This window comes from Syngnathus floridae, chromosome 1 (assembly GCF_059516105.1).
Source record: "Syngnathus floridae isolate MCC-2025c chromosome 1, RoL_Sflo_1.0, whole genome shotgun sequence".
Classification (NCBI taxonomy): Eukaryota; Metazoa; Chordata; class Actinopteri; order Syngnathiformes; family Syngnathidae; genus Syngnathus; species Syngnathus floridae.
Window position 1 is genome coordinate 21,762,875 of NC_142413.1, and position 24,462 is coordinate 21,787,336.

The following is a 24,462-nucleotide window of genomic DNA, read 5'->3' on the forward strand; positions in this document are numbered from 1 at the left end:
ATATTTTGGTTCACTGGATATGTCCATTTCATGTGCAGCGGTTTGTGAATGGGCCCATCCCAAATTTCCTGAGGGCTTATTGACCATGCCTCCTTCTGTGCTCTTATTTGACATGTATCCTCTCCGTAATAGACCAAAATGTGTTGGCTGTCTGCTCTGCTCCAATGAAAGTGAAACAGCGGCACAAATGCCCGGCTGGCTGCAGCACCATCTTCCAGCAACAATGAATGTTTGAGGTGTTTCTATTCCTGGCCCATCTGGGGACGCCACTTCCTCCCTCTCTTCACGTTATCTGGACCCTCCTCTTCTTATCATGTCTTTCCCTCTGCTCATCCGTATACCTGCCATGATTCGTGGTTTCAAATATTATTTGGCCTCAACTGAACAGAACTTGCAAATCATAAAAGCAAGCTTGAATAGACGTTTGGAAATACCCATCTTCCAACAAATTGTCTCCAAATCCCTCTCTAGGGCTGATTACAACTTGGTGCACTACGACGCAATTATAAGTTACTTCTTCAGTAATATTTGAAAAATAATATGATACTCTCTTTGCTCATTGGTGTGTCCTGATGCTACAATACACAATTTCATGCATGGCAGAGCTGGAATGCAACCTGAAGATACAATGGTGGTGGCTACGCTGAGCCAATGAATACAAAGTACACTGGGTTCAAAGAATAACAACCCCATTCTGTTTTTTGAATCTACTGTGACAACCTTCAGTGTACTTTGCACATTGATTTCAAGACAACCGTTGGGGGTTAGCATGGCTGCCCCACAGTCGAATCGTTTCGGGTTCAAACCTCAGGTCAGGCTCTCCTGTGTGCTTCTTCCCTCATTCTAACAATAAGCATGTTATGTTCATTTAAGATTCTTAAGAAATTAGGTAGCTGCAAATTGTTTGGTCATATGTGCCCTGCAAGTGGAAGCTGAGCGGTTCAAGGGAGAAGTGCGAAAAAAATGGATGGATGGAAATTTATTAGACTTTGCCTCAACCGGCCTGCAACATTTTTCACACTCCATCATGCTTTCTCACTCTCTCTGTGTCTCAGCTGGGGATGTTTGTTCTGCTTCACGCAGCTGTGGGAGGCTGAGTGCTCCAGCACTGTTGTTGCACTTTTTAGATAAACACGGCATGATCTTTAAAATGCATCTGGCTAGTATTGTCTAAACTGTTAATGTACTTTATTTTTTTATTTTTTTGTTTTTATCACGTAGCTACTATCAGAAGATAGACTACAAAAAACTTTACTTTTTCTTTACTCTTTTGTGTTAATGCCAAAGGTTAGGAACAATAACAGAAACATTTACAATTATTTAATTGTAATCACTTTTACTGGGACTTATCAAGCTTAATATCGCCTAAAAATATGTTAGTGATGTGATATTATTGTAAAAAAGTATGTATGTTCAGCACTTACTATACACATGCTGGGAACGGTGATTTAATGAAATTAGACATACTCCAGCAATCGCCACTTTTATATGAGAATACATTGCTGTAAAAGGTCCAAGGTTGTTAGCTTGAGCGATTATGCATCAAAAAAGATCCTTCATTTACCATTAATTATATCATATCATAGTGACTTAAGTTACTATTAAAACCTCATTTTAGCCTTTCAAATCAACGCACCAGAAGAGACTTTTGGTGGAAGATATACAAATATATTCTGACTGTTGTGGTGGTTGTGGGGGATCAACATCCGCTGCCATTGGAACAACAAGGAAAAGTTGACATGTTTATTACATTTCGTATGAGTCATGACTCGAAAGCATACACGTCTTCTACTGAAAAAATGAAAGCATGTGAGGGAGCCGAGCTGCCGCTTCTTTGCCAGTTGCTGACATCAGCCATTGAGTTTCCACAAATAGCTTTAAGCAACAAAACATTACGTCACTTGCTTTGTTTGTCACCTTTTTCAACAATATCACTGACCAAGATTTCCTGTGAATGAATGATGTTGTATATAGTAATGTCCTAAATGTGCAGGTTATTGTTTTGATGATGCAACTCCATACATAATGCGTTTCATGTTTTAACATGTTGAAAAGACATTTTGTGTTTGTCAATATGATTTGACACCTGCTGCAAGAGTTCTTCCAAGAATTTTAGCAGGATGAAAGCTGAACCACTGTGCCGATTGCATACAAGCAAAAATGGCCAGGTAGTGTACCAACATTGCAATTTGCTTTTCAGCTGTGAGTTAGGTACCAGGCAGAGAAGACACGTTAGGGAAAGCCTTTGTTGTGGATATGCTTGCGTAAAAAGCAACAACAACAAAACCCATAATGCTCTAGGTTTAATAAAATTATTTTGTAGCAGCTCTGAACACTGTGTTATTATTTGGTTCATTCACAATCCACATAACTTGCAAAACAGAAAGCATTATTAGCAGTTAAAAACATTTTCCAACGGCATATTTTATTATTTATTTTCATGTATTTACTGACAACTTTAGTTGCCAGGCAATTATTGTAATTTATTAGAATACAGGAAACTGTTGTAAACTACATTACATTTAATTACTGTGCTCTGAAAAAAGAATAAAATATCCATCCTTTACCTGAACTATCCCAGCTGACTTCGGGCAGTAGGCGGGGGACACCCTGAACCAGTTGCCAGTCAATCAATTGCAGGGCACAGATAGACAAACACCTATGCACACTCACAATTACACCTGTGGGCACTTTTTGCCCAATGTCAGCTGGGATAGGCTCCAGCATCCCCTGTGACCCTGAACAGGATAAGCGCTATTGAAAATGGTTATGCACTTTAAATCCTTACAGTCAATTCTTAACGTACATAAGCTCTTTGGTCTTCATCAGCCATCATCATTTCCTGACTGATTGGTTCTTATACAGTGTGACTGCAGTCCCTTGCATCAGCTATCTCGTATTCCTCTCTGGTCCCTTTGCCCTCGTTGCTTTGCTCCTTTCCCGGTGGTGGGGTCACAAGCGCCGTCCTCTCTGCTGGAGCCAGAGTGACGAATGGCGACGCGGCACTGCCAGTGGGCTGCAGCGTAAACAGTAAACAGAGTCTGGGTGGAGGAGGAAAGTGGTGTCATAAGCAAACTGAAGACGATGGCGGGGCTCGCTGCAAAGGACAAACACTAAAGATCAAAACGTCTTCTTCTGAATGAAATATACCGGCACCCTGTAATGAACAACCCGTAAAGCGAATTCGTGTCGGATGCACTTTGGTTCAAGTCGCTAACATGCACCCTCTTAATTATGCTTATCTTGCGTGTGTTATGACTAATTAAAAATGCATTAGGCTCCAGCTCAATTATAATCTGCCAGTTGTGAATAATACATTTTTAATTGGGGATAATACAGATATTGCAAATTGTTTGGTTGCATTTGAATCCCCGGAGGACGTGCCAGCGGCGAGTGAGTGATAAGGAAATCATTAAGTACATTAGCAAGCTGCTCGCATGGCCAGCTGTGCCTATCTATTAGTGGGGAGCAAGTGACAACAGAAGACACTTCATGATAGACGTGAGAGCAGTCCGACCTTGCTGATACTTGTGTGTTGCGTTTTATTTAAAGAGCATCCTCTCGCTTTCTTTTTCCTCTCTCGAAGCTGCCATTGTTTGATACTTACATAAGACTTTCTTTCCTCTCGCCCTGCCCTGTCTCAGTAAATCATTTCCTCAGGGTGGGTCGTTAGCATCATGGGATGTCACCATGTCTGACATCACTTCTCCGATGTGCCGATTCAGGAGGACAGCAGCACTTTAAGAAGCCTTCCAGCTCCCCAAGGAGAAAACGCAAAGAAATTCTCTGTGTTTACACCATGTCGCTGACAATGCGAGGATTCTGGGTCAGGCGGTGGAAGCAGGTGAAACTGCCACCTTACTCATCACAATCAGTCATATTAATCATTGATCCCTTCTGGCAGCCTGCTTGGGGAGGTTTCATCAGACAGGGACAGTTCAGGGCTGTAGTAATACAGCACAACTTGAAAAGTTCCGCCACCCTCGTGAGAATAAGCGGATCTGGAGATGAGTTATTTATTTAGATGTTTTATTTGTTACATTTTGTCAACATTGTGTTCAGGTTTTTTTGCCAAGATTATTTGAATGGTCAATGGCTATGTCAACATGTTGATAGAAGATGAATGAATCCCGTGACGACTATCCAATGTGTCTGCTGTTCTCCGCGTTTCCAAGTGTGTGGAGTCTCTAGGGTGAAACAGAATCAGTGTCCACCTCACTGAGCATTAAATTGAAGTGACTGATTTTTTTTTTTTCTTTTTTTTTTAAAGCCAATTTTGACACATGTGGCCAGGTTTAGCAGAAATGAGACAGACAATAAATCACAGATGAGCTTTGGATACGGCTTCAAGGTTGTCAGGTATACAGTGACAGATTTTGGTAGGAAGCTCCTCATCACTCAGCCGTCACTCCCCTCACCATCTCAGCTCTTGACTATCAAAAAGTAGAACGTTCAGGTTCATCATACTAAATATACAAAGTTACTGATGCACAGCAAAGTCATAACTCATGTTCTGTCAGTCCTTTAAGGATAAAAAATTGCTTTTGTAATGACTCGAAAGAAACAATTGCAGTTGTAGGAATAAAACGGCCCCACGGTGGGTGTTCCAGCTTTATTATTCTGGGCTTTTCACTCCTCCATCTTGAGCCTGTCACATTGCTAATGACAGCGCTACATCACCGGACGCAAGTGACACGCAATGACATACCAGCTCTGCCGAACCCCTGAAGCCGACTCACCGAATCCCTGGGGTTCGATCGAACCCAGGTTCAGAACCACTGCACCAGAGTTATTTGAGAGGGAAATTTTAGATGTGAGACTCAGCTGGGCTTGTTAAATTTTGCCCTTTGGACTGAAATAGGCAACGTTCTGACGTTTGGAGGGCATTTGTGCTTCAACAGGACATAAAATTAACAAATAGACTTTATGATCAGTGATGTATATCCACTTTAGCAGAAATCTGCTTGTATGTCAAATATATATCATAGAACATATTTCACCCCCAACTCTCCTCAGTGACTATAAATAGTATAATCTGTCCATAAAAGTGTCATAAGTACGCTTCTGAATCACATCCAAAACTAATAATATAATTAAGCGGGGTCCCCCCACCGTTTGAGAAGCACTGCCTTAGCTAAGCATTATTCTAACATTATTTTCAAAAGGCAACATTAACAGCTCATGCTAAACTGTGCTAAGTGCAAACACTGCAGCTCCTTGCAACTTTGACATGATTGCGTTGCAACTGCTGCTTCAAAGTACGTCAATTGCTCTGGAACTTTGTCTCGCCAAGAATCTCTGTGAGGGGTTGGTTGTTATGTTAATTAGTCCCACTGCTTCTTAACAGTAGGGAGTAAGTACAAAATGACACATTTTTAGGAGCAGGCATATAACTAAAGATTTACACGGTTGTTTAATTTCACACTTGATGGGTTTGCAGGCACTCGAGACACACAACTAGTTGTACACAAGACATTAAAAAGTCTTCTTTAAACTTGAGATATTGTCTATATACAAATGATGCTCAGCTGTTAAAGTAAGAGCAAATTTGAATTATAATCCAAAATTGTTAACTGTGATCAATTTAAGACAAATGATGTACAATGGTTGTCTTTGCTTTTTCCCTAAAATACACAACAATGTGAGACACTTTTTGTAAAACCACTTCAAACAGAGAGACCATCGATGATGAGGTTAAAAACAAAAGAGTCAAATATTGTTTTTAGGTGAGAACAATAAGAAACAACATGCATGTTTGGATGCATCTAAAGCTTTGTAAGGCAGTTCAGATTTCTGCTCTGAAAATGCCTTTGAATAAAATCACATTATTGTTAAATCAGTGCTTGAACGGTGAAGTGCATTTTCCAAAAATTTCCAGTGTAAAATCGGCTTGCTGACATACTTTCTTAATCTACGGTCTCTCTCCGGGGCGGTTGCCATGCCGCTGTACACCGAGCGTGTGATGGTACTGAAGCGAGCAGTGGCCGGAAACATTCGGACGTGCGCTGCCCAGCCATGGGATTATCTATTCCACTGGCCTCTCACTACCGCAGCAGTCGCTGGCGTAACAGCAAAGAGTCTTAATCCCAATCCCCAAATCCCCTTCCTCTCATCTGGGCTCTCTCGCCGCGCCAAGACATGAAGTGAGGGCACTCACTCTGACGGCCGCCCCGGAGTCGGGCCACTTGCCCAGTACAACCAGGGTCCACGTAGGGTCAGCGCCTTCAGTCGCTCTGACACACACAGAGCAGCATCTCTGTTTGAAGGCAATCAGACCGGCCTTAGCGGGGGGCCGCTTGCACCCCTTTGGGGATGAGTCAGCGCGGTTGAGCAAGTCGTGAGTCATTTTTTGTTTAGACTAACTGTCTCGATGTTGTGGCCTCCTGGAAATTGTTTGTGGCAGCCCAGCAGGATGGAGAAGGCCTTGCGAAAATCTGCATTGAAGGCATAGATGATGGGGTTGAGGGAGGAATTAGCCCAGCCGAACCACACGAACACGTCGAAGGTGGTGGGGCTGATGCAGGGGAGAGCCTCCTCTCCGCTCGACTGCTCGCAGAAGGGCACCATGCAGTTGAGCACAAAGAAGGGGAGCCAGCAGCACACGAACACGCCCATGATGACCGAAAGCGTCTTCAGCACCTTGGTCTCCCTCTTGAAGGTCATCTTGAAGGAGCTCTCCGAATCGGCGATGCTGGAGCCTCCGCCCATGCTGTCGTGCCGGTTCTTGGCGCTCTCGGCCGCCCGCTCCAAGGCGGAGATCCTCCTGATTTGCCTCTGCGCAATGCGGTAGATTTGGGTGTAGGTGACCAGCATGATGGCGACGGGGATGTAGAAGCTAATGAGCGAGGTGGAGATAGCGTAGGTCCTGTTCAGGCTGGAGTCACAGTTCTCCGATGTGACATTTGTTCTCAAAAAGGTGGACGGGTGGGAGGAGAGTGAGCTGAAAGACGTGCTTTGAGCCTTGTGCCAGTTGAGCTGCACTGGAATGAAGGAAATGAGGATAGACAGCGTCCACGCCACGCTAATCATCACAAAAGCCACTTTTTGCGTCATTTTACGCTCGTAGCGAAAGGGGCTGGAGATGGCCCAGTAGCGGTCCAGGCTGATCACGCACAGGTTGAGAATGGAAGCTGTGGAGCACATGATGTCGAAGGCAACCCAGGTGTCGCAGAAGGAACCGAACGGCCAGAAACCGGCAATCTCGCTCACCGCCTTCCAAGGCATCACTAAAATGGCCACCAGGAGGTCTGACACAGCTAGCGAGATGACAAAAAAGTTGGTGACTTTGGTGCGCAAGTGGCGGAACTTGGTGACGGCCGCGCACACAAGCGTGTTGCCCAGCAGTGTGGTGAGGATGAGCAGCGAGAGGAAACAGCCGGTCAGGACTCGACTTGAAGAAGCCTCGTCCGAAGAGGCGCTGTCGATGGCCGTTGTGAAGTTCCTGACATCCATCCCTGTACGTGTCATTCAAGTCATGTTGCGGGGAGACAGCCACATCATAACTGCACGTTAACATGTCTCCAGGCTTCCCTGCCACAGAATCAGTTTATCTACTAATAAATGATGAAAGAGGTGCTTCTCAAGGTCGAGCCACTCGGCATGGGCACTTTAGATTTGTCATAGTAGTTTCAGCTTCAGTGCTCAACAGGTAACGGTAATTCAAATCCTCAGTGTAACCAAACCTCGGCAGTTTCAGAGATCAGCTGTCTGCACAGTGAGGTCATGAGCAAGCCTGTGGACGTACAACATCAGTGACATGACACTTGGTTTTGGATGTTTTTGTTCCCAGACATTCTCTCTCCGACTATTCTTTGCGATGTGCTTTGGTCCTGCTGACAAAGAAATAAAAGAAATGGTAATCATGGACCAGATCAATATACAATAAAATGATCAATACCGGTAGGCTATATCGGTATACGGAGGAGACGAGTTCAATCATTTAAAATTGGGTGAGAGACATAAACCAAAAAAGGATTGTTTTTATAATAGTCAGACATTTTCCATAGTAGTAATCAAACAACTTCTATAGTGTTGACCGTAAAAGAAGTTCTGTTTTGAACATCTTGGTTAGCTCAATGGTTGAAAATTAGGGAATCTGATGCGATACACATCTACATGAATGCGAATGTAGCTCTGATACACTGTTGTATTGATCTCACTATCAGCTGTGTGATCAAATGTGAGCATTGTCATAATTTGTATTATGTTCGCTACACCGACACTCATTTGAGTGTGCAGGTATGCCTAATCAAATGTCTTTTAGAGTTTATTTTTTACATATATACAGGTGCATTTATTCCCGAAGACTGCTTAAGAGTCACACATACCTTCGTCCGCATCCAGTTGTAAACGTCTTTCAAATCTTATGCAAAAGAAGGCTGTTTTTTCCAAAAATCTTCCATTTAGAACAAAGTAGCATCAAGTCCACCCAATCAACATCCACGAACCTGAACATCCTTAGCAGTCCCGTTGTTTTGCATGCAAATGACACTCAGCATCACGGATTGGAGTCTGCGTGCTCTCGCGGATTCAGCGCGTCTCTGCTGACAAGCGCAATGACATGTGCGCTCTTTAACACACTCCGCCGCCCACCCCCCCTCTCTCTCCTTCTCTCTCTCTCTCTCTCTCTCTCTCTCTCTCTCTCTCTCTCTCTCTCTCTCTCTCTCTCTCTCTCTCTCTCTCTCTCTCTCTCTCTCTCACACAGGCTATCTATCTATCTATCTATCTATCTATCTATCTATCTATCTATCTATCTATCTATCTATCTATCTATCTATCTATCTATCTATCTATCTATCTATCTATCTATCTATCTATCTATCTATCTATCTATCTATCTATCTATCTATCTATCTATCTATCTATCTATCTATCTATCTATCTATCTATCTATCTATCTATCTATCTATCTATCTATCTATCTATCTATCTATCTATCTATCTATCTATCTATCTATCTATCTATCTATCTATCTATCTATCTATCTATCTATCTATCTATCTATCTGACCCAGTTAAATGTGCACCGCTGTACAAGTTACATTCAAGGAACATCCATCCACCTTGTAAAAATCAGGACACCAGGCCAGGCAAGAACGACACTGGCTCACTGTGGCCATCCTGCGGACAAAATAGTCACCTGCAAGGGAACGCGGTCCGTTGAAACAGATTTTGACATTTTTTCATTTCTAACCCCAACAATTGAATTCTTATCACCTCGTGACAAAATAGTCAAAACGTCACCTTGACTCTTCTCAGGCACACAAATTCCAGAAAAATCTGTCAGCATCACCGCAGTGGCGCTTGTTTTATTCCCTTCATTGCATGCAGCGTGTAATGGAATTCAGAACAATCGTGACATACCAGCTGTCGCCCTACATCCATGCATGTTCTGATGGGAGCTGGAGCGACAGCTTTTAGCCTTTTCCCTCTCTTGCATTCACATTATAAGCAGTTTATAAGATTGACCGTGAGAGCAGAGGAGTGATGCAAATAAGAGGCTAAAATTAGAACAATAGCTTACAGTACATCTTAATCTTCCATTTGCATTTAATTGTCAGTACAAATCGTGCATGACAGTTAATTTGCAAACACTACAGAAATTTTAAACGAGTGCATGGTTTGCAATACTGAGATTAATCTGTGCAATTAACAGTGCTGCACTAACACTTTAATAGGGGTAGGTTGGCTTGCACGCTCAAAAACACACACTGGCACACAAAGGAAGCTTTATTTTATCTGAGACATTTTTGTTTTCTGCCACTACTCTAGTTTCCGAGGGGGGAATACCACGGCATTCCCGGGCCAACTGTGACACGTTTTCCTGTAATCAGAATCAGAGTCATCCTAGTTGACCTTTTCAAAATTATGTCATAGGGTTGGAAGAGCTTTATGTAGAGCAAGGGTCTCAAACTCGCAGCCCGAGGATTTGGGGCCTCCTACTTGACATCAAAGCTTAATGTTAGTGCGACCTTCAGATTTTTTGCCAGGTCATAGGCCTGAGCGTTTTGTGTGAGTTTTTTTATAAAAAGCCATAGGCTCAAGTTCATGACAGCTTTCAGCAAAATGTAAATCTTAAATGTAAAGAAAGATATCCTATCACCTAGTCCCTGTCATGTCTCTTTCATAATATGCTGTGAGAGAAAAGTTGCTGATGAGAACAGCAATTAACGTGTTTTTCAATTAGTAACCCATTTGAGTTGATTGGGGAGTTGATGCTTAAACGGTAAATGAATGGTGAGTGTGGATTTTGCATGCAAATCTGAGGTCCAGATGTATTTGTGCTCTGAAGTTGTTTCTCTGGCCATAAACAACCCTGGTACAAAAACGTTTTTCATCATCTTGGGGAAAGAAAAAAAAAGAGCTTCTGACTCAGCAGAAATCATCTAGTTGATTGCTTAACCATGGACTTGAGGTTTGAGAGGACATAGTTTTCTCTTCTCTTCGATTTATAAATAAAATCACATGTTTTAATTACTAGCAAAATGTGAGTGTGGGGTCTGCAGCAGGTACTTTGTCTTTTTCCAACATTCAAAGGACATGCTAGCTTAATTGAAGACTTTGCTGTCCAAGTATATTCATTTTCCACATAATAATTTTGGTTGCTTACAGGTGTTGAGTGATGCTCACAAACCACATATTAGTGCATTTTTATTCCGCTATTCGGTCTGATGAATGTACAGTATGCTGTCATCTTTTGGAAAACCCCTGCTCTGTTTCTTGATGAACTTGTGTTGCTCTTACCATTTCAATAGCGGCATTGATTGTCAATGGAGCACATCTTGGCTGTGAATAAGTACATTTTACAAATGAAACTTTAGCTACCTATATTATTTTGTCAGGTTGTCTTTGTGGTGAGAGAAAGACTCTGCTATGAGAAAATGTTGACTGTTTATTTAGTTTACAAATGTCTTGTGCCTTCATGTATGAGGCTTCTTCTTGTCCTGAAAAAATGTAACGAGATACAGCCGTCTCTACAACCACAGTTGTCTCACATACCGTCCCAGGTTTTGTTTGATTTTTGAGCAATGGTTTAAGATTTCCATTGTTGTACTACGACTTTAGAGAGTCTATCGCATTAATGAACTGTGTAAAGCTTTTTGTTTTTTTTTTACTCAGATCGTCGCTCTGTACAGCAGGAAAATTGAATACTGCACAGCGGTGTCATGGATGAGTATAGCAGGGCAACCAAATGCAGCTTGGACCAGGGTTTGTTGAAGGGGTTGGATGTGGGCGAACACAGACACGGGCGGGATAGAGACTCAAGGACAGCAGACAGGAAACAGAAGTCCACTCGGACACGGAACAGAATCTGACCGTGAGCCTCCAGACAAGACCAGGACAGAAACACTAGGCGCAAACACAGATGGGAGACTGTAGTAGACACCAAAAGGGAGAAACACACGGGCAGGGCTTAAATGCATAAGGCACAGGTGTCAAACTCAAGGCCTGGGGGCCAGATACGGCCCGCCACATCATTTTATGTGGCCCGCGAAGACAAATTGTGCATCAAATTCGTATGTCATTGCTAGAATTGCAAATTGTCTTCACATTTAATATCTTTTTTTTTTAAATATTTGACCAGTTTTTACTCATCTGATTTGAAAACGAGTTATTTGTCAGCTTGTTTTGTAGCTTTTAGTGTATATAATATGAGGTGCTCATACATTTATTTGGGTTGACAGTCATAATGGCCCTCCAAAAAAAGCTATGACAACAATGCGGCCCGCGAAAAAAATTAGTTTGACATAAGGTAACAAGAGGAAGCCGGTGACAGAGTGATGAAAGGGGTGTGGCTGAGGGAAGTTGTTGGCTGATCAAGTGTCCCACGACACAGACATAACAAGGGGAACTGTGACTTACTGCCCGGACATGCCACAGCCTGTGCACTGTTATCACAGATCTTTTGAATGTAAGTGTTGTAAGCTAACCTCATTCCACCACTTACAACTTGAAAAAGACATGTATATAAAATGTTATGTTATGTCTGAAAGTCATGTTAAAGAAATATGCACACACACTGCCATGTGTCAACATATTTCACATTCTCCTGGGAATTAAAATAAAGTCTTGGTTTTATTGCGAGGATGAGAAATATGCACAAGAAACACCTTTAGCTGAGAGCATGGCTTGTTTGTTCATTTTAAAACAGAAATGTAAACTCAGCTCTTAGCCTTTCTGTGCTGCTGCAACGTGTGTGTGTGTGTTGTGTGAGATCATGTCAGCACGCACTATGTAAGCATTGCGACTCCGGCTGTATTCTAGATGCTTGAAATGGATACAAGGAGATTTATGCTCACTGTGTTGCAGTTAAAGCAAAATGCACTTTTTCTTCTCCCTTTACAATAATACAAACAAAAATAGCCAATAATAACAAATATATATATATATATATATTTTACGGGTAGCACGGTGGTGTATTGGTTAGTGCGCCCGCCTCACAGTTCAGAGGGTGTCGGCCCTCCCTGTGTGGAGTTTGCATGTTCTCCCCGTGCCTGCGTGCAAGCAGTACAGATAACGGATGGATGGGTATATTTTGCTTTAAAGACAGCAACAGATATAGAAAAATATTTTTTATTGTGTGTTAAATATAGTTTTATTATAGAATGAAATTCCACAGCTTAATAGAAATAATAAATATTATATAAAATAAATAAAACAACAACATTCCATTATATGTTAATATCTTAGCAAAAGACTGCTGGATGTCTGAAGTCCTTTGTCAAAAAGGGAATAAGTAACTGCATTGCAGCTGCCTGGGATACTTCATCAATTCCTTCCGTTCAGCTTTTTCAGGAAAAGTGAGTAAGGTTTGAAAGGCGACAGGCTTTGTGGGTTCGGACGCATTTCGCACCGATGGTCAGGCTGGAGGAGGAAAGTAGGTTTCATGTTGCTCGCCGCTAGTAATGCAGATAGAGTGCAGTCTCAACACAACTCTATTGTGGATGAGGGGAATGTTCGATCGACATAATGCAAAGAGATGTATATTTTTGAGGGCGTGGCCGACTTCCTTTGAGCGCTAATACTATATCAGGAACTAATAGGTCAATCTTCACAAAATAGGTATTTGATTGACCTAAAATTTGAGATCTTGTGTTGTGTCATCATTATAAACAATAGAGCAACTTTCATTAAAATCTAAATTTGTTTGGGTGTTTTGGCATGAAACAACACACCTGTATAACAAATCCTGTAATGTTTATTGCCGTCAAAATAAAGTTGAGTTGAGATGCAGATGCCAGAAACGACATTTACACACTGTGTGGTTCGGCGAACGAACCTGTGGAAGACGAGGCCTGAGTTTCTCCCGAATTGCCTGGAGCTCTGTGAGGATGTACCCATTCTTGTGGTGCACCGACACATTGGCAAGAAGAAGCCCCAGCTCGTGGTTGAAAACATCCACACAGAAATCCTGAAATGGACAGGGTTGTGTCATCAGGTTTTATTTCCCTCCCGCCACACAAAGTGAAAAGAAAAAGAACCCACCGCGTTTTTGTGCATGCCCGCAGATGGCACCCGTACTGCGTCTGGCTGCAGGGACAGAAACATTTGGTTCATAACATGAAGTATATAAAAAACGTCCAAAAGGTCCAAAACGTAGAAAGCCTTGAGCCACCAAAGTCCATCTAATCAACTGGCAGGTAAACGAGAGGGGGGGGGGGGCTGAAATTACGGATGCATGCCTGAAGTAATTGACTTCCAGGTCATGGTACTCTCAGTCCATGTAATAAAGTGCAAAAAAATGTAATACCCATAATGGTCCTTGCACCTTTGCTGACAGATAAGCAACAACAAAATAAATACTTACAGATGTGATATTGAGTTGCTTGGCTCTGTAGAGCTTGTTGAGTTTGTCCAATCGAGCTATCATCTCGCTGTTCAGGTTGAAGTTGACACTGTAGCAGAAATGCAGCAGGAGGACAAGGGCAAACATGCACTTCATCATACTGTACTCTTGTCTATCTCGCTCTCTCTTCCTAAACAGATTAGCTTTGTCTTAAGTGTGACCACTCACTCCCATGACGGCATCAGCCCATTTTATTTGATTCACCACATCATCGCGGAAAAGGAAACCAGTGATGTCATCCATGTACACCTCCTCAAAATGAAAACGCAGTCATAATTAAAATTGCTCAACATGTGAATGTTCACGAACGACCAATCAGCAGAGAGCGTTAGATGGAGGCGGGACTTTCTGTTCATTACCGAGTCAGTGACGCAATTTCCCGTTCACTTTTCACACCGATCGTGTTCAACCACACTTTCGCTCACCTGATGAGATTGTGACACTAAGAGGTGCAATTTCTGCGAATAATGTGAAGTGATGGACCATAAAAAGTGTTCGGGTCACTATCATGTACACTAGATGGTACTATGTAAACATTCAAAAATGTATATTGGCTGCTTGTTTCATTTACGTTAATGTAATCAATGATTTGCAAAATGAACATGATTAAAATCCTGCAGAATTTCAACTTGACATTTAATGGATTCATTCACGTTGAAACAATAATCCGCGCTCTTGTTTTCTTATGATTTCTTGTTTTAATTGTCAGGAAATCATCACCTTCTTCCTTTTTTCACCACGACTACAATTTGCGTTAGCCTTCATGGGACGCTAACTGACCTCATTCCGACGTACCACCGTCAAGCGGGCAAACCATTTTGACGTTGTATGTTGGGAATTACTTCGGAATTTCACATCGTATGTTGAAAGATTCGTATGTTTAAGCAATCGTATGTAGAGGTTTCACTGTATTCTTTCTGTGCCTGTGTTGGTTTTGTCTGAGTACTCTGGTTTTCGCTCTCGTTTAGAAAACACACATGGTGGGTTAATTGACGACTAAATCAGGGGTGCCCAAACATTTTCAGCTCGCGAGCTGCTTTTTAAATGACCAAGTCACAAAGATCTACCCACTAAAAAAATATATATTTTATATGTATATACATGTATATATTTATATATGTATATATATATCCCTCTCATTCCCTATGAAAGTGATACTTTTTTAATAATCTTTTTACTATGTCCAGCTGCCCTTTTTATACCCTTTCTTAAGTTTAAGAGAAAAAACAGGGATCTGACAATTGGAGGGAACTCGCGAGCGTTAGTGTTGTGTTGGTAGCGCCGTTGTTTGCGCACGCGTCAAGTGCGAAAAAAAACCAAAAACATTGAAATGTCACGCGATCGACCAGTAGTGGCTCGGTGATCGACCGGTCGATCGCGATCGACGTATTGGGCACCCCTGCTCTAAATCATGTGAATATGTTACCTGTATATTAGTTTTAATAGACTGAACCTGTATAAATAAAAACATCTGCGAAAATTAAGGTCACTGAACCCGAATAAATTAAATTGGACCCAGCCTAGTACAATAAGCTAGACCAATAGAATTGCTTAATGCTTGAAGAAAACCATTTCATTATAAGGAGATTCCTTCTAAAAAAAAAAAAAAAAAAAAATATATATATATATATATATATATATATATATATATAAAAAAGCAGGTTTCCCCTCTGCTTTATATATATATATATATCCCTCTGCTTTATATATATGTATATATATATATATATATATATATATACATATATATAAAGCAGAGGGGAAACCTGCTTTTTTTTCGATCACTCCCCACCTGTCATCATACTTCTTCAAAATCATGTGAAAAAAACATGGTCACATTACAATTATATAACTTTTATTGATGATGACTGTGACTTAGTAATACTTTGTGTGGTTATCTATTGGCTTATGAATAATAGGCCATAGGGGACTTTGTAAATAATATTTGAAACCAAGTAGTAAAGGCTGGGAGTCTGATGTTTTTCAAATAGATTTGAGAGATTCACAAGTCCTGGGAACACATAATTAGGATACCATTAGAGAGTATCAGACTGAGGCGGGAGAATGCGTGTCGCTGGATGGTGTGCAAGCCAGGCATTTTTTACACAAGACCTACACACAAAGAATAGATGAAGACCTATAGTCATAATATTCGACAGAAAAATGCACTAAGATGTGCGTGACCTAAGATGATTCTCCAACATGAATCAAAGTATTACTCAGTTCTGCTTTTCTCAGTATGACATATGATATATAACTGAATAGAAAAGCAAAAGCCTGCACATATGATATATTACTGAATAGAAAAGCAAAAGCCTGCACCTTTGTGACAGTAATATATCAAATCAAATAAGTCTTGATGTGTTGTACTGTACTACCAATACTGCTCCATATTCTCTTACACTAATTCAAGGAGTCGCTGTTTTGTGATACTGGCAATTTGGCTGTAGCATGTGAATGTCATCCTGGAAACAACTGTGGTGCACTTGTCTTGACACATTCTGTTTGATGAGTGTACGGGTGTCATGATGAAAGGCACGTGTAAGGAGGGGGATATTTGCAGGATGTAGTGACAAACTTTTCACAACTTTCATACATCTCTGAATCATCTATTTCATCATTTTGCATCTGTACCATATTTTCCGGACTATAAGTCGCAGTTTGTTTCATAGTTAGGTGCGACTTATATACTCAGGAGCGACTTATATGTGAAATTATTAACACATTTTATATCACTTCACATGTTATTTTCCCACTAAACTGCATGAGGGCGCTTTAGGCCTGTGGAATAATTGGAACTGCAACTGACGATGAGTCTGAAGTAAGCCACGTAATAGAGGAAGCATCTTGTACTTCCAGGGTTAGCGGAGTTGTTTATAAGTGACCACGAGGATGAAGATTTAGTTGGATTTAATGATTTGGAGTGACACGGATGGTTCGATAAACTTGTTAGCATGTTATTTATGCTATAGTTATTTGAATAACTCTTAATATGTTACGTCAGGCACATTCTCAGTTTCTCGTTCATGTGTTTATGTAATGTTAGCATACTGTACCGGTCAGCCTGTTGTTGCCTATTCATGTCTGTTCTTGGTGTTGGACTTTGTCAAATAAATTTCCTCCAAAAATGCGGCTTATACTCCGGTGCGACTTATTTATGGTTTTTTTTTCTTCTTTATTGTGCAATTTATGGCTGGTGCGACTTATATTCTGTAGCGACTTATAGTACGGAAAATAAGGTATGTATAATATTGTGTGTGGAACATTTACTTGAGTTTTGGTCATTACTGTGCATTAAAGAATTGTCCAAATCCTCATACAAGTAGGGAATCTAAAACAATACAACAAACATTAGAATAGTAGCAATGCATGTTTTGTAAAGATTTATTTTTCACTTGATAAGGCACCTCTGAGCAGTTTCACTTGTTGCGAGGAAGACTTCAGTGAATTCAACCATAATTGCTTCATGAAGCCATGGAACTACCTAACCATTAGTTTTTTCAACTTAGAAAACATTTTCAGCTAACTGTTTGTAAATTTATACTGCAAACAACTGCAATTAGACATATGCACTATCACAAACACGGTTATACAGTTCTGCTATAATCATGGAGGTAAATGTGGCGCAAAAGTAACTTCTACCAGGACTCTCCAAAAATGCACTCTCATCCATCTGTCCCAAATTTGTTTCATTAAAACAAAGTGATGACAAACAGCTTGTTTGGATAATAAACGTATTGTTTGTCAAGTATATGGTGGAGCTGCGGCCTCAAATGAAAAAACACTGTTTGACAGACACTTCAAACAGGGAATGGAGATAAGTATGCAATTGCAAAACATGTTTTTGTTGGTGTTTCTTGGTAACTCAAGGACTCAAGGACTGGAAACGTGTTGTCAAGCAATGGTCTCATCAACTCCTGATGACCTTGGTGACCGCTTCTCACTACTAGAATAGTGAGAAAAGGAAATGACTGGCTGGTCAGTCAGTCCTAAAAATGTTGTAAATGATGGGTTACAAAACAATGACGATTGCTTCTACTTTAAATCTTCATACAAAAAAAGTGGGTCCCTCGTAGCGTCACAAACTAATCATGGGTAACCCTCCAACTCTCATGTGTCACCACCACAGACAGCTTTGTGTGGGAGCGGATGATCATAAGGGAAAACATGACTACCATGAGTGGTGTTCGTATGGAAACAGAAATGCATGTTTTTACAAGTATTATGCAAATAGGTGTAATTTTCGTAATCTCTTGAGAGATTGTGTGGTGATTAACCAATCTGACATTTCCGTTAAGATGCCCAAGTCTTGAGGCTAGTGTGCACATACAAAACCAACTAAGCCATCTTAGTATTTTTTTCTTTTAGACATGAGAGTTGCATATACCTTTATGTAAAAGTGCAACAGATATTTACTTATATTATTAGCAGAGACTAACTTTTTTTTTGTGTGTGTACGTGTGTTTGACTAGCTAAATACTTTTTGTGGCAAAGAACATTTTTCTGTTGTTTGAGTTGACTTGAGTTGACTGGTTTCCATTTGTATCTGCAGTTGTGTTGGCTTTGGTACCAGTAAATACACCCACTTCACATTTCACAAAATCATCCATGTTAGTTATGACAAGCTAATGAGACTACACTTGACGCATGACATTTTCTGGCTTCCATTTTTAATTTCAAATGTTTCATAAAGGTAGGACAATCAGTTGAATGTAGATTACCTGCATGTTCAGGGGATCGACTTGTTGCTGAATTAGACGAAACTTGTTGACTTTCCATGGTAATTTAATGCCAGTGAGTAATAATCAAAGACTTGAGGTGTTACAAATAATCCATTAATGGACAACTAAAGTAATTGGTGATTTTTTTTAATAATCGATATTTGTGTATTTGCTGCACAGCCAATTTGAAATAATGTCATATTATTTTAATAAAGGGGTGGAAATTAAAGCATGTTTCTGATTCATCAATTAATCAACAAAATGAATGACAGATGAATCTATTATTAAAATAATAATTAGCTGCAGCCATGTAAAATACAACATTGTGTAGCATTGGCCTCATTAATGGGGAAGAGAGGTGGAAATTAGAGTGTTTTTTTTAAATAAACTGGAATTCATGCAAATAGAAGGGAATAAACTATAAAAACCGAAAAAGTTGGCGCATGTCTCATATTAGTGAATTTATTGTAACTATTGCAACGTATGCAAAATCTAGGCTGGCATAATCCTGAGTAAAACTACCAGAGTTCACTTTAGTACATTGGTAATGTTTTGTATAGATGTCTCAACAAAATGTTTACACTTATGTTTGAAAATTGAGATTTATGCTCCAGAACTCTCGTAGAAAGACTTAAATTACCCATCCTAAATTCCTATCAAACTTCTGCAACTTTGCAGCCATATCCGTATGCTGTACCATGTTTGCTTCGGTCCTCAACCTGATCTCTGTGAGATCGTACATCTAGAAGAATGATTATTTACTCCTCGTCACAGTACATCTAGAGTCAATGCACAAATGAATGTTTCATGCTTCACTTGCACCAACATATCGTGTGGTGTGTTTGGCTCCAAAGTTAGAACAACAACTATGCTGTCACATGCATTCTGAAAAGAGCCTCTGACCTCAAATGCTCTATAGAACATAGTTTGAAACGCACGCACGCATACACACACACACACACACACACACACACACACACACACACACACACACACACACACACACACACACACACACACACACACACACACACACACACACACACACACGCACGCACACCCACACGCACACGCACACGCACACGCACACCCACATATCACAGTCTGTTCAAATGTGCATTTTTAGGCCTTCTCCTTTAAGGCCTTCAGTGTAACGAGCATTCCTCCAGCATCACAGAGCTGGAACTCAACCAGGGAATCGTCGCAGTCAAGAGCGGAAGTGTGATTTCCATATGCCACTTCTGCACACTCGTCCTCTTCCTCATCTTCCTCAAAATCATCCGGATATTCAATTTGGTCCGTAACATTCTGGCAAGACTGTGAAAACACTGTGAGAGAATAAGGATTAGTTTGTCAACGCAAAATTTGAAATTTAACAAATTGGAAATTTAAATCTAAGGTGATTTGAGATTGTCAACAAAAAAATGTAAATTTAAATTTAGGGGGTTTAAGATTTCAAGGAACATTTTCAGTATCTGTGCTTGTATTCAAATTAGGACTCTCGAAACACTGACATGGCATTTATGTAAATTGTGCGGTATGACAAAGCATACATCAGGGATTACTGTTTTTAATAGCACGGAGACGAACATTCTTGTTAGAGTGTCATAGTGTTGCAGTTTTGAGGAACTGGTAGTTTCGTGCACATTTCCATTTCATTCACCACATTTATGACAAGTAAACTTTTAGGTTAAGGTCACACATGCAAAGCAATCCTGAAGGGAAGCTTTTAGTTTCAGTTGAGACACTTTTGAGTTCCCCTTCAAAACCTCTTAGATAGTTTCCCTTGGGTAGCTTCTATTTCAGGGTTCAAAATTCAGAAAGCCAATTATGAAGAAGAGAAGGTCTAATCATCCCCTCTCAAAAAATACTTGCTACGCAAATCTGAAAACCATCAATTAGTACACACAAATCTACACTTACAGGAAATAAGACAATAGATTTGTATACTGTTCACACATAGTGATGAGTCATACTTAATAAAATCAGACATGCAAAGAGTTGTTGGGCTAGTTCATAAATTTCTCCTGGAATCAATAAGCTTCATCTTACTGAGATATAGTGTGATGTGGAAGCATTTGAATGTCTTAACTTCAACCCCATTCATCCATTTTCCATCCTCATTACGTGTCAGAGGTGAGCTTCAGCTGACTTGAGGTGAGAGATGGGACTAAGGTCATTTCATTATTTTTTGCAAATAAATAAAAACAAAAGTGCTAAAACAAACAATAATGAATGGAAACTACAATTTTACATTTTTTTAACTACAGCAAAAATGTCCTTTGTTTTTATCTTTGCCAATAAATATGAGAAGGGTTTTAATGTATGCTGTATGGTATTACAATATGTCTGCACAAAATGAACAAGGCTGAGATGAGGATGATGATAAACCGTGTATGTATTTTTATCTTTAACTCAAATTCCACACACACACAATCTTAAGCAGAATACCGTGTTTAGACTCGTGGGCCCGCATAGAACAAATTGTTGGCCTCCATTTTTTTTTACTTGACTTTGCTTTTGACTTTTAAGTGCAATGCAAAGGAAGGTATTTTTTTGACATTTTACTTGATGTAAAAAAAAAATCCAGAAACGCTGCCCTAAGCGTTTAAATGTTCCATTATCAATTACCGAGAAGCTCAGCAGAATGTGTCCTTGTTGATGAGAACGAATATAAGCTCTGTTCCTCCAAAGGAGACAAACTTCCCTCCTCGTCCTCGTCAAAGTCGTCAGGGTAGAGGCAGCCACCAGCACAGGCACCATCCTCCTCCACATCCGTATCGTTATTCAGCGTGTCGTTACGTCGAATATTCTGCAAGTGATCTTGCACAAAGAAGCTGTTAACTATACAGGCAGCACTGGGTCTGTTTTGGCGTTCAATGTTTAACATCCTTTGGATTAAAGAGGAAACATTTTGAGAGTAAAGTTCAGGCACCGGTTCGTACTCTCCTTTGGTGATCTTGTTTAAGAGACTGAGGAGGTTGGAGGCTACAAATGGAGGCGTGAGAGCACAGATCTCGTAGAGCAGGCAGCCCAAAGCCCAGATGTCACACTCGGAGCTGTAAGGAACATCCTGGCAGAGTTCCGGGCTTAGGTAGCAAGGAGTTCCCACACACGTGGAGGCCATGTCAGCTGTGCTCGTCATCATTTTGGATACTCCAAAGTCACCCAACTTCACCACGCCTTGTTTTGTTAGCAACACATTTGAGGTTTTGATGTCCCTGTGAAGTATTTTAACTTCATGTATGTAACTCACAGCCAGAGCGACCTGCACAAACCATCCCATGATAGTACTCTCTGCGAAGAAGTCATTAGGTTTCCTCTCTTTGACTCTGTCATCTAATGTCCCGCCATCACAGTAGTCCATCACAATATAAATAAAGCTGTCATCAGGGCTCACGAAAGCCTCATTGCAGTTCACTATGTGAGGCTGCTTCAGTTTCCTGATGATCTCCGCCTCTTGAAGAATAGCCCTCCGCGTCCGAGCGCTCTCCAGTTTGATTCTCTTGACTGCATGTAGCCTCTCCGACTCAACGTGTCTCATCAGGAAAACTTCTCCTGATGCCCCTCGGCCCAAACACATCACCTTCTCGTACTTGTCCATTGTCTCAAGTAAAACCGTTGGGCCATCTGCCCTATTACAAGACGACTGCATGGGAAGGTCTTTTGTGTGGTTGTTGCTATGGAGACCAGACGCTCTGAAAACTGAGAGGTTTCTTTGTGTTGTGTTAATAAATGTTTATGGTGTTTAACCATTTGTATCCCTCTTAAAAGGTAAATCTTTTTGTGTGCTTTTGGCTCATAATCATTCATTTTATGTATCTTGTGTGTTTCAAAGGATTAAACGTTATATCCAGAACAACAACTATAAATGCCACACTTTAATGAATGATTTTAGGTTGTGTCTAGGTCCATCACTTTCCAATATTGTAAATGGATTTTGTGACACACCGAACAATACAAAAGCTAATTAGTTATCATTTATTGTCAAATATATATTGCCAGATGTAGTTGAGCAAATATAAAAACAATGTGGATAAGCACCTGAACACCAAGAAAATGTTGGATTATGCATAAATATAATGAATACGTATGAAATTATGTGGAATAATATGGAATGACATTGAATGATGTGGAATGATATTGGTGGAAAAAGTGCAATATGTAGATGTGGAATGATATGAGATGCTCTTAAAGGGTATTAAATGATGTGGAATTTATTATCTAATGATGTTGAAAATCATTCCAAGGGTCTTTGGGAATCAATGGGGAATTTTTGGGTGGAAACGTGGCATTGCGGGAACACTGTGATTGTAGAAATAAAAAACAACAGTCCGCATAGTGTGGATTTTTGGAATTTGTTGAATTTGGAATGATGAGAATCGGTCGAGAAACCTAAAAGAAGCATGTCGGAAAAAAATAGTAGAATTTAAATTATGTAAAATAAAATGCTTCGAGTATTCACATAATTACCTTTTTTGGGGGGGTAAATTAGTGATCAGGTTAGGAGGGTTATAATGCCACAGAATAAAATCATTCAAATATTTAGAAAAAATATTTTGTGCGTCAAAGACATTGTACACTAGAGAGCAGAATAAACATGAACTGGCTTTAAAGTAGCAATGCCTCGCAGTAGAAGAAGACACGTCCACTGCGCACGCGCAAACAAAATAAAGCATGAGCCTGTACTCGAAAGTGTTGTTTACATCTTTCTCGCTAGTTTAAATTTTACCGAACAATCTCTTGAAATGCCACCAAAGGGCAAAGGTAGCAAGGGTGCCAAAGGTTTGTGCCCCCCTAGTTGTGCATTTTTTCTTAAAATGTGTAATTTTGTCTTTATAGCGACGTTAGCCTACTTCTGCACTAGATCGCATGATATTAGTTCTTATTGCAGCGATATTAGTATTACCATTGTTATATATTATCGTCATTTCTGAATGTTGTGCTCAGGGGGTGCATCGGGAAGTGCAGAAGCTGAGAAGAAGGAGAAGACGCCTAAAGGAGGCACTGCTGTAAAGGTTTGAAATCTCATTGCTCTGTCTATTTACTTGGGTAACCTAAGACAAAATAGTCACATGCACATTTTACCCAGGTTCGCCACATCCTCTGCGAAAAACATGGGAAATGCATGGAGGCCATGGAGAAATTGAAAGCGGGAGTTCGCTTCAGCGAAGTCGCATCACAATACAGTGAAGACAAAGCGAGACAAGGAGTAAGACCATCCTTAATTCAAGTCATTCCTTTGAATTAACTGCTATACCGAGTTTAGTATTGTGCCAATTCATGTCTTTCCGCTGTTTTAGCTGTTTCATGTTTTGGGCAGGGTGATCTGGGTTGGATGACACGAGGATCCATGGTTGGACCATTCCAAGAGGCTGCCTTCAACTTGGCTGTCTCTTCCATGGATAAGCCTGTTTACACAGATCCCCCTGTCAAGACCAAATTTGGTTATCACATCATTATGGTGGAGGGAAAAAAGTAACGCGGCACAGCAATAAATTGGAACATTCAGTTTTACACTGTGCTCTATTGTGAATGTTATTACTCCAGACTCCATGAGGCATTGTGAATGAAATTAACTACTTTATTTCTGTTATTTGTACACTACCCCATTATTTTTTCAAGTAGTGAGTTAATACGTAGGCAAGCCCATTAAAGGTATGAGGCTGCTTTTGATGGACAATATTAAAGTTGGAAGGTTGCACACAATATGAAATGAGTGAGTCGTGCTGATCACTTATCGTCTGGCTATGATGAATGCATGTCAGTGCCCAAGAAATATCAATAATGTATCACATGTAAAAAGAAAACCAGTTTTGACCGAGGTTCTCTGTTTGAATCTCAGCTCTGGCCCTCCTGTGTGGAGTATCCGAATGATTGTTTATATGTGCCCTG

General features: G+C 40.5%; 4 protein-coding genes across 7 annotated transcripts; 1 reads left to right on the top strand and 3 right to left on the bottom strand.

Moving 5' to 3' along the window:
• Positions 1-5,388: 5,388 nt before the first annotated feature.
• LOC148404598 (D(1) dopamine receptor-like) lies at positions 5,389-8,530 on the bottom strand. Of its 2 annotated transcripts, none has more exons than XM_088391041.1 (2): positions 8,328-8,530; positions 5,389-7,829 (listed from the first exon to the last, which is right to left on the bottom strand). In XM_088391041.1, the coding sequence occupies exon 2, from the start codon at positions 7,465-7,467 to the stop codon at positions 6,343-6,345; it is 1,125 nt and encodes a 374-aa protein (XP_088247167.1). In that variant the 5' UTR covers positions 7,468-7,829; positions 8,328-8,530; the 3' UTR covers positions 5,389-6,342. The 2 variants fall into 2 exon arrangements, with proteins under 2 accessions (XP_088247167.1, XP_088247175.1); XM_088391049.1 differs by having other exon boundaries at positions 5,389-7,832.
• Positions 8,531-12,588: 4,058 nt separating this feature from the next.
• LOC148404599 (uncharacterized) lies at positions 12,589-14,791 on the bottom strand. 3 transcript variants are annotated; one of them, XM_088386559.1, is made up of 5 exons: positions 14,627-14,791; positions 13,808-13,895; positions 13,486-13,530; positions 13,280-13,411; positions 12,589-12,864 (listed from the first exon to the last, which is right to left on the bottom strand). In XM_088386559.1, exons 1-5 carry the CDS (start codon positions 14,629-14,631, stop codon positions 12,769-12,771), a joined length of 366 nt encoding a protein of 121 aa, XP_088242685.1. In that variant the 5' UTR covers positions 14,632-14,791; the 3' UTR covers positions 12,589-12,768. The 3 variants fall into 3 exon arrangements, with proteins under 3 accessions (XP_088242685.1, XP_088242674.1, XP_088242663.1); XM_088386548.1 differs by lacking the exon at positions 14,627-14,791 and adding an exon at positions 14,015-14,125; XM_088386537.1 differs by lacking the exon at positions 14,627-14,791 and having other exon boundaries at positions 13,808-14,005.
• A 3,740-nt stretch (positions 14,792-18,531) lies between these two features.
• Positions 18,532-22,208, bottom strand: nek12 (NIMA-related kinase 12). The gene is made up of 2 exons (XM_088378843.1): positions 21,199-22,208; positions 18,532-19,895 (listed from the first exon to the last, which is right to left on the bottom strand). The coding sequence occupies exons 1-2, from the start codon at positions 22,169-22,171 to the stop codon at positions 19,690-19,692; spliced, it is 1,179 nt and encodes a 392-aa protein (XP_088234969.1). The 5' UTR covers positions 22,172-22,208; the 3' UTR covers positions 18,532-19,689.
• Positions 22,209-23,197: 989 nt separating this feature from the next.
• pin4 (protein (peptidylprolyl cis/trans isomerase) NIMA-interacting, 4 (parvulin)) lies at positions 23,198-24,084 on the top strand. The gene is made up of 4 exons (XM_088386665.1): positions 23,198-23,352; positions 23,518-23,585; positions 23,660-23,779; positions 23,891-24,084. Exons 1-4 carry the CDS (start codon positions 23,316-23,318, stop codon positions 24,047-24,049), a joined length of 384 nt encoding a protein of 127 aa, XP_088242791.1. The 5' UTR covers positions 23,198-23,315; the 3' UTR covers positions 24,050-24,084.
• The last annotated feature ends 378 nt before the right edge of the window (positions 24,085-24,462 follow it).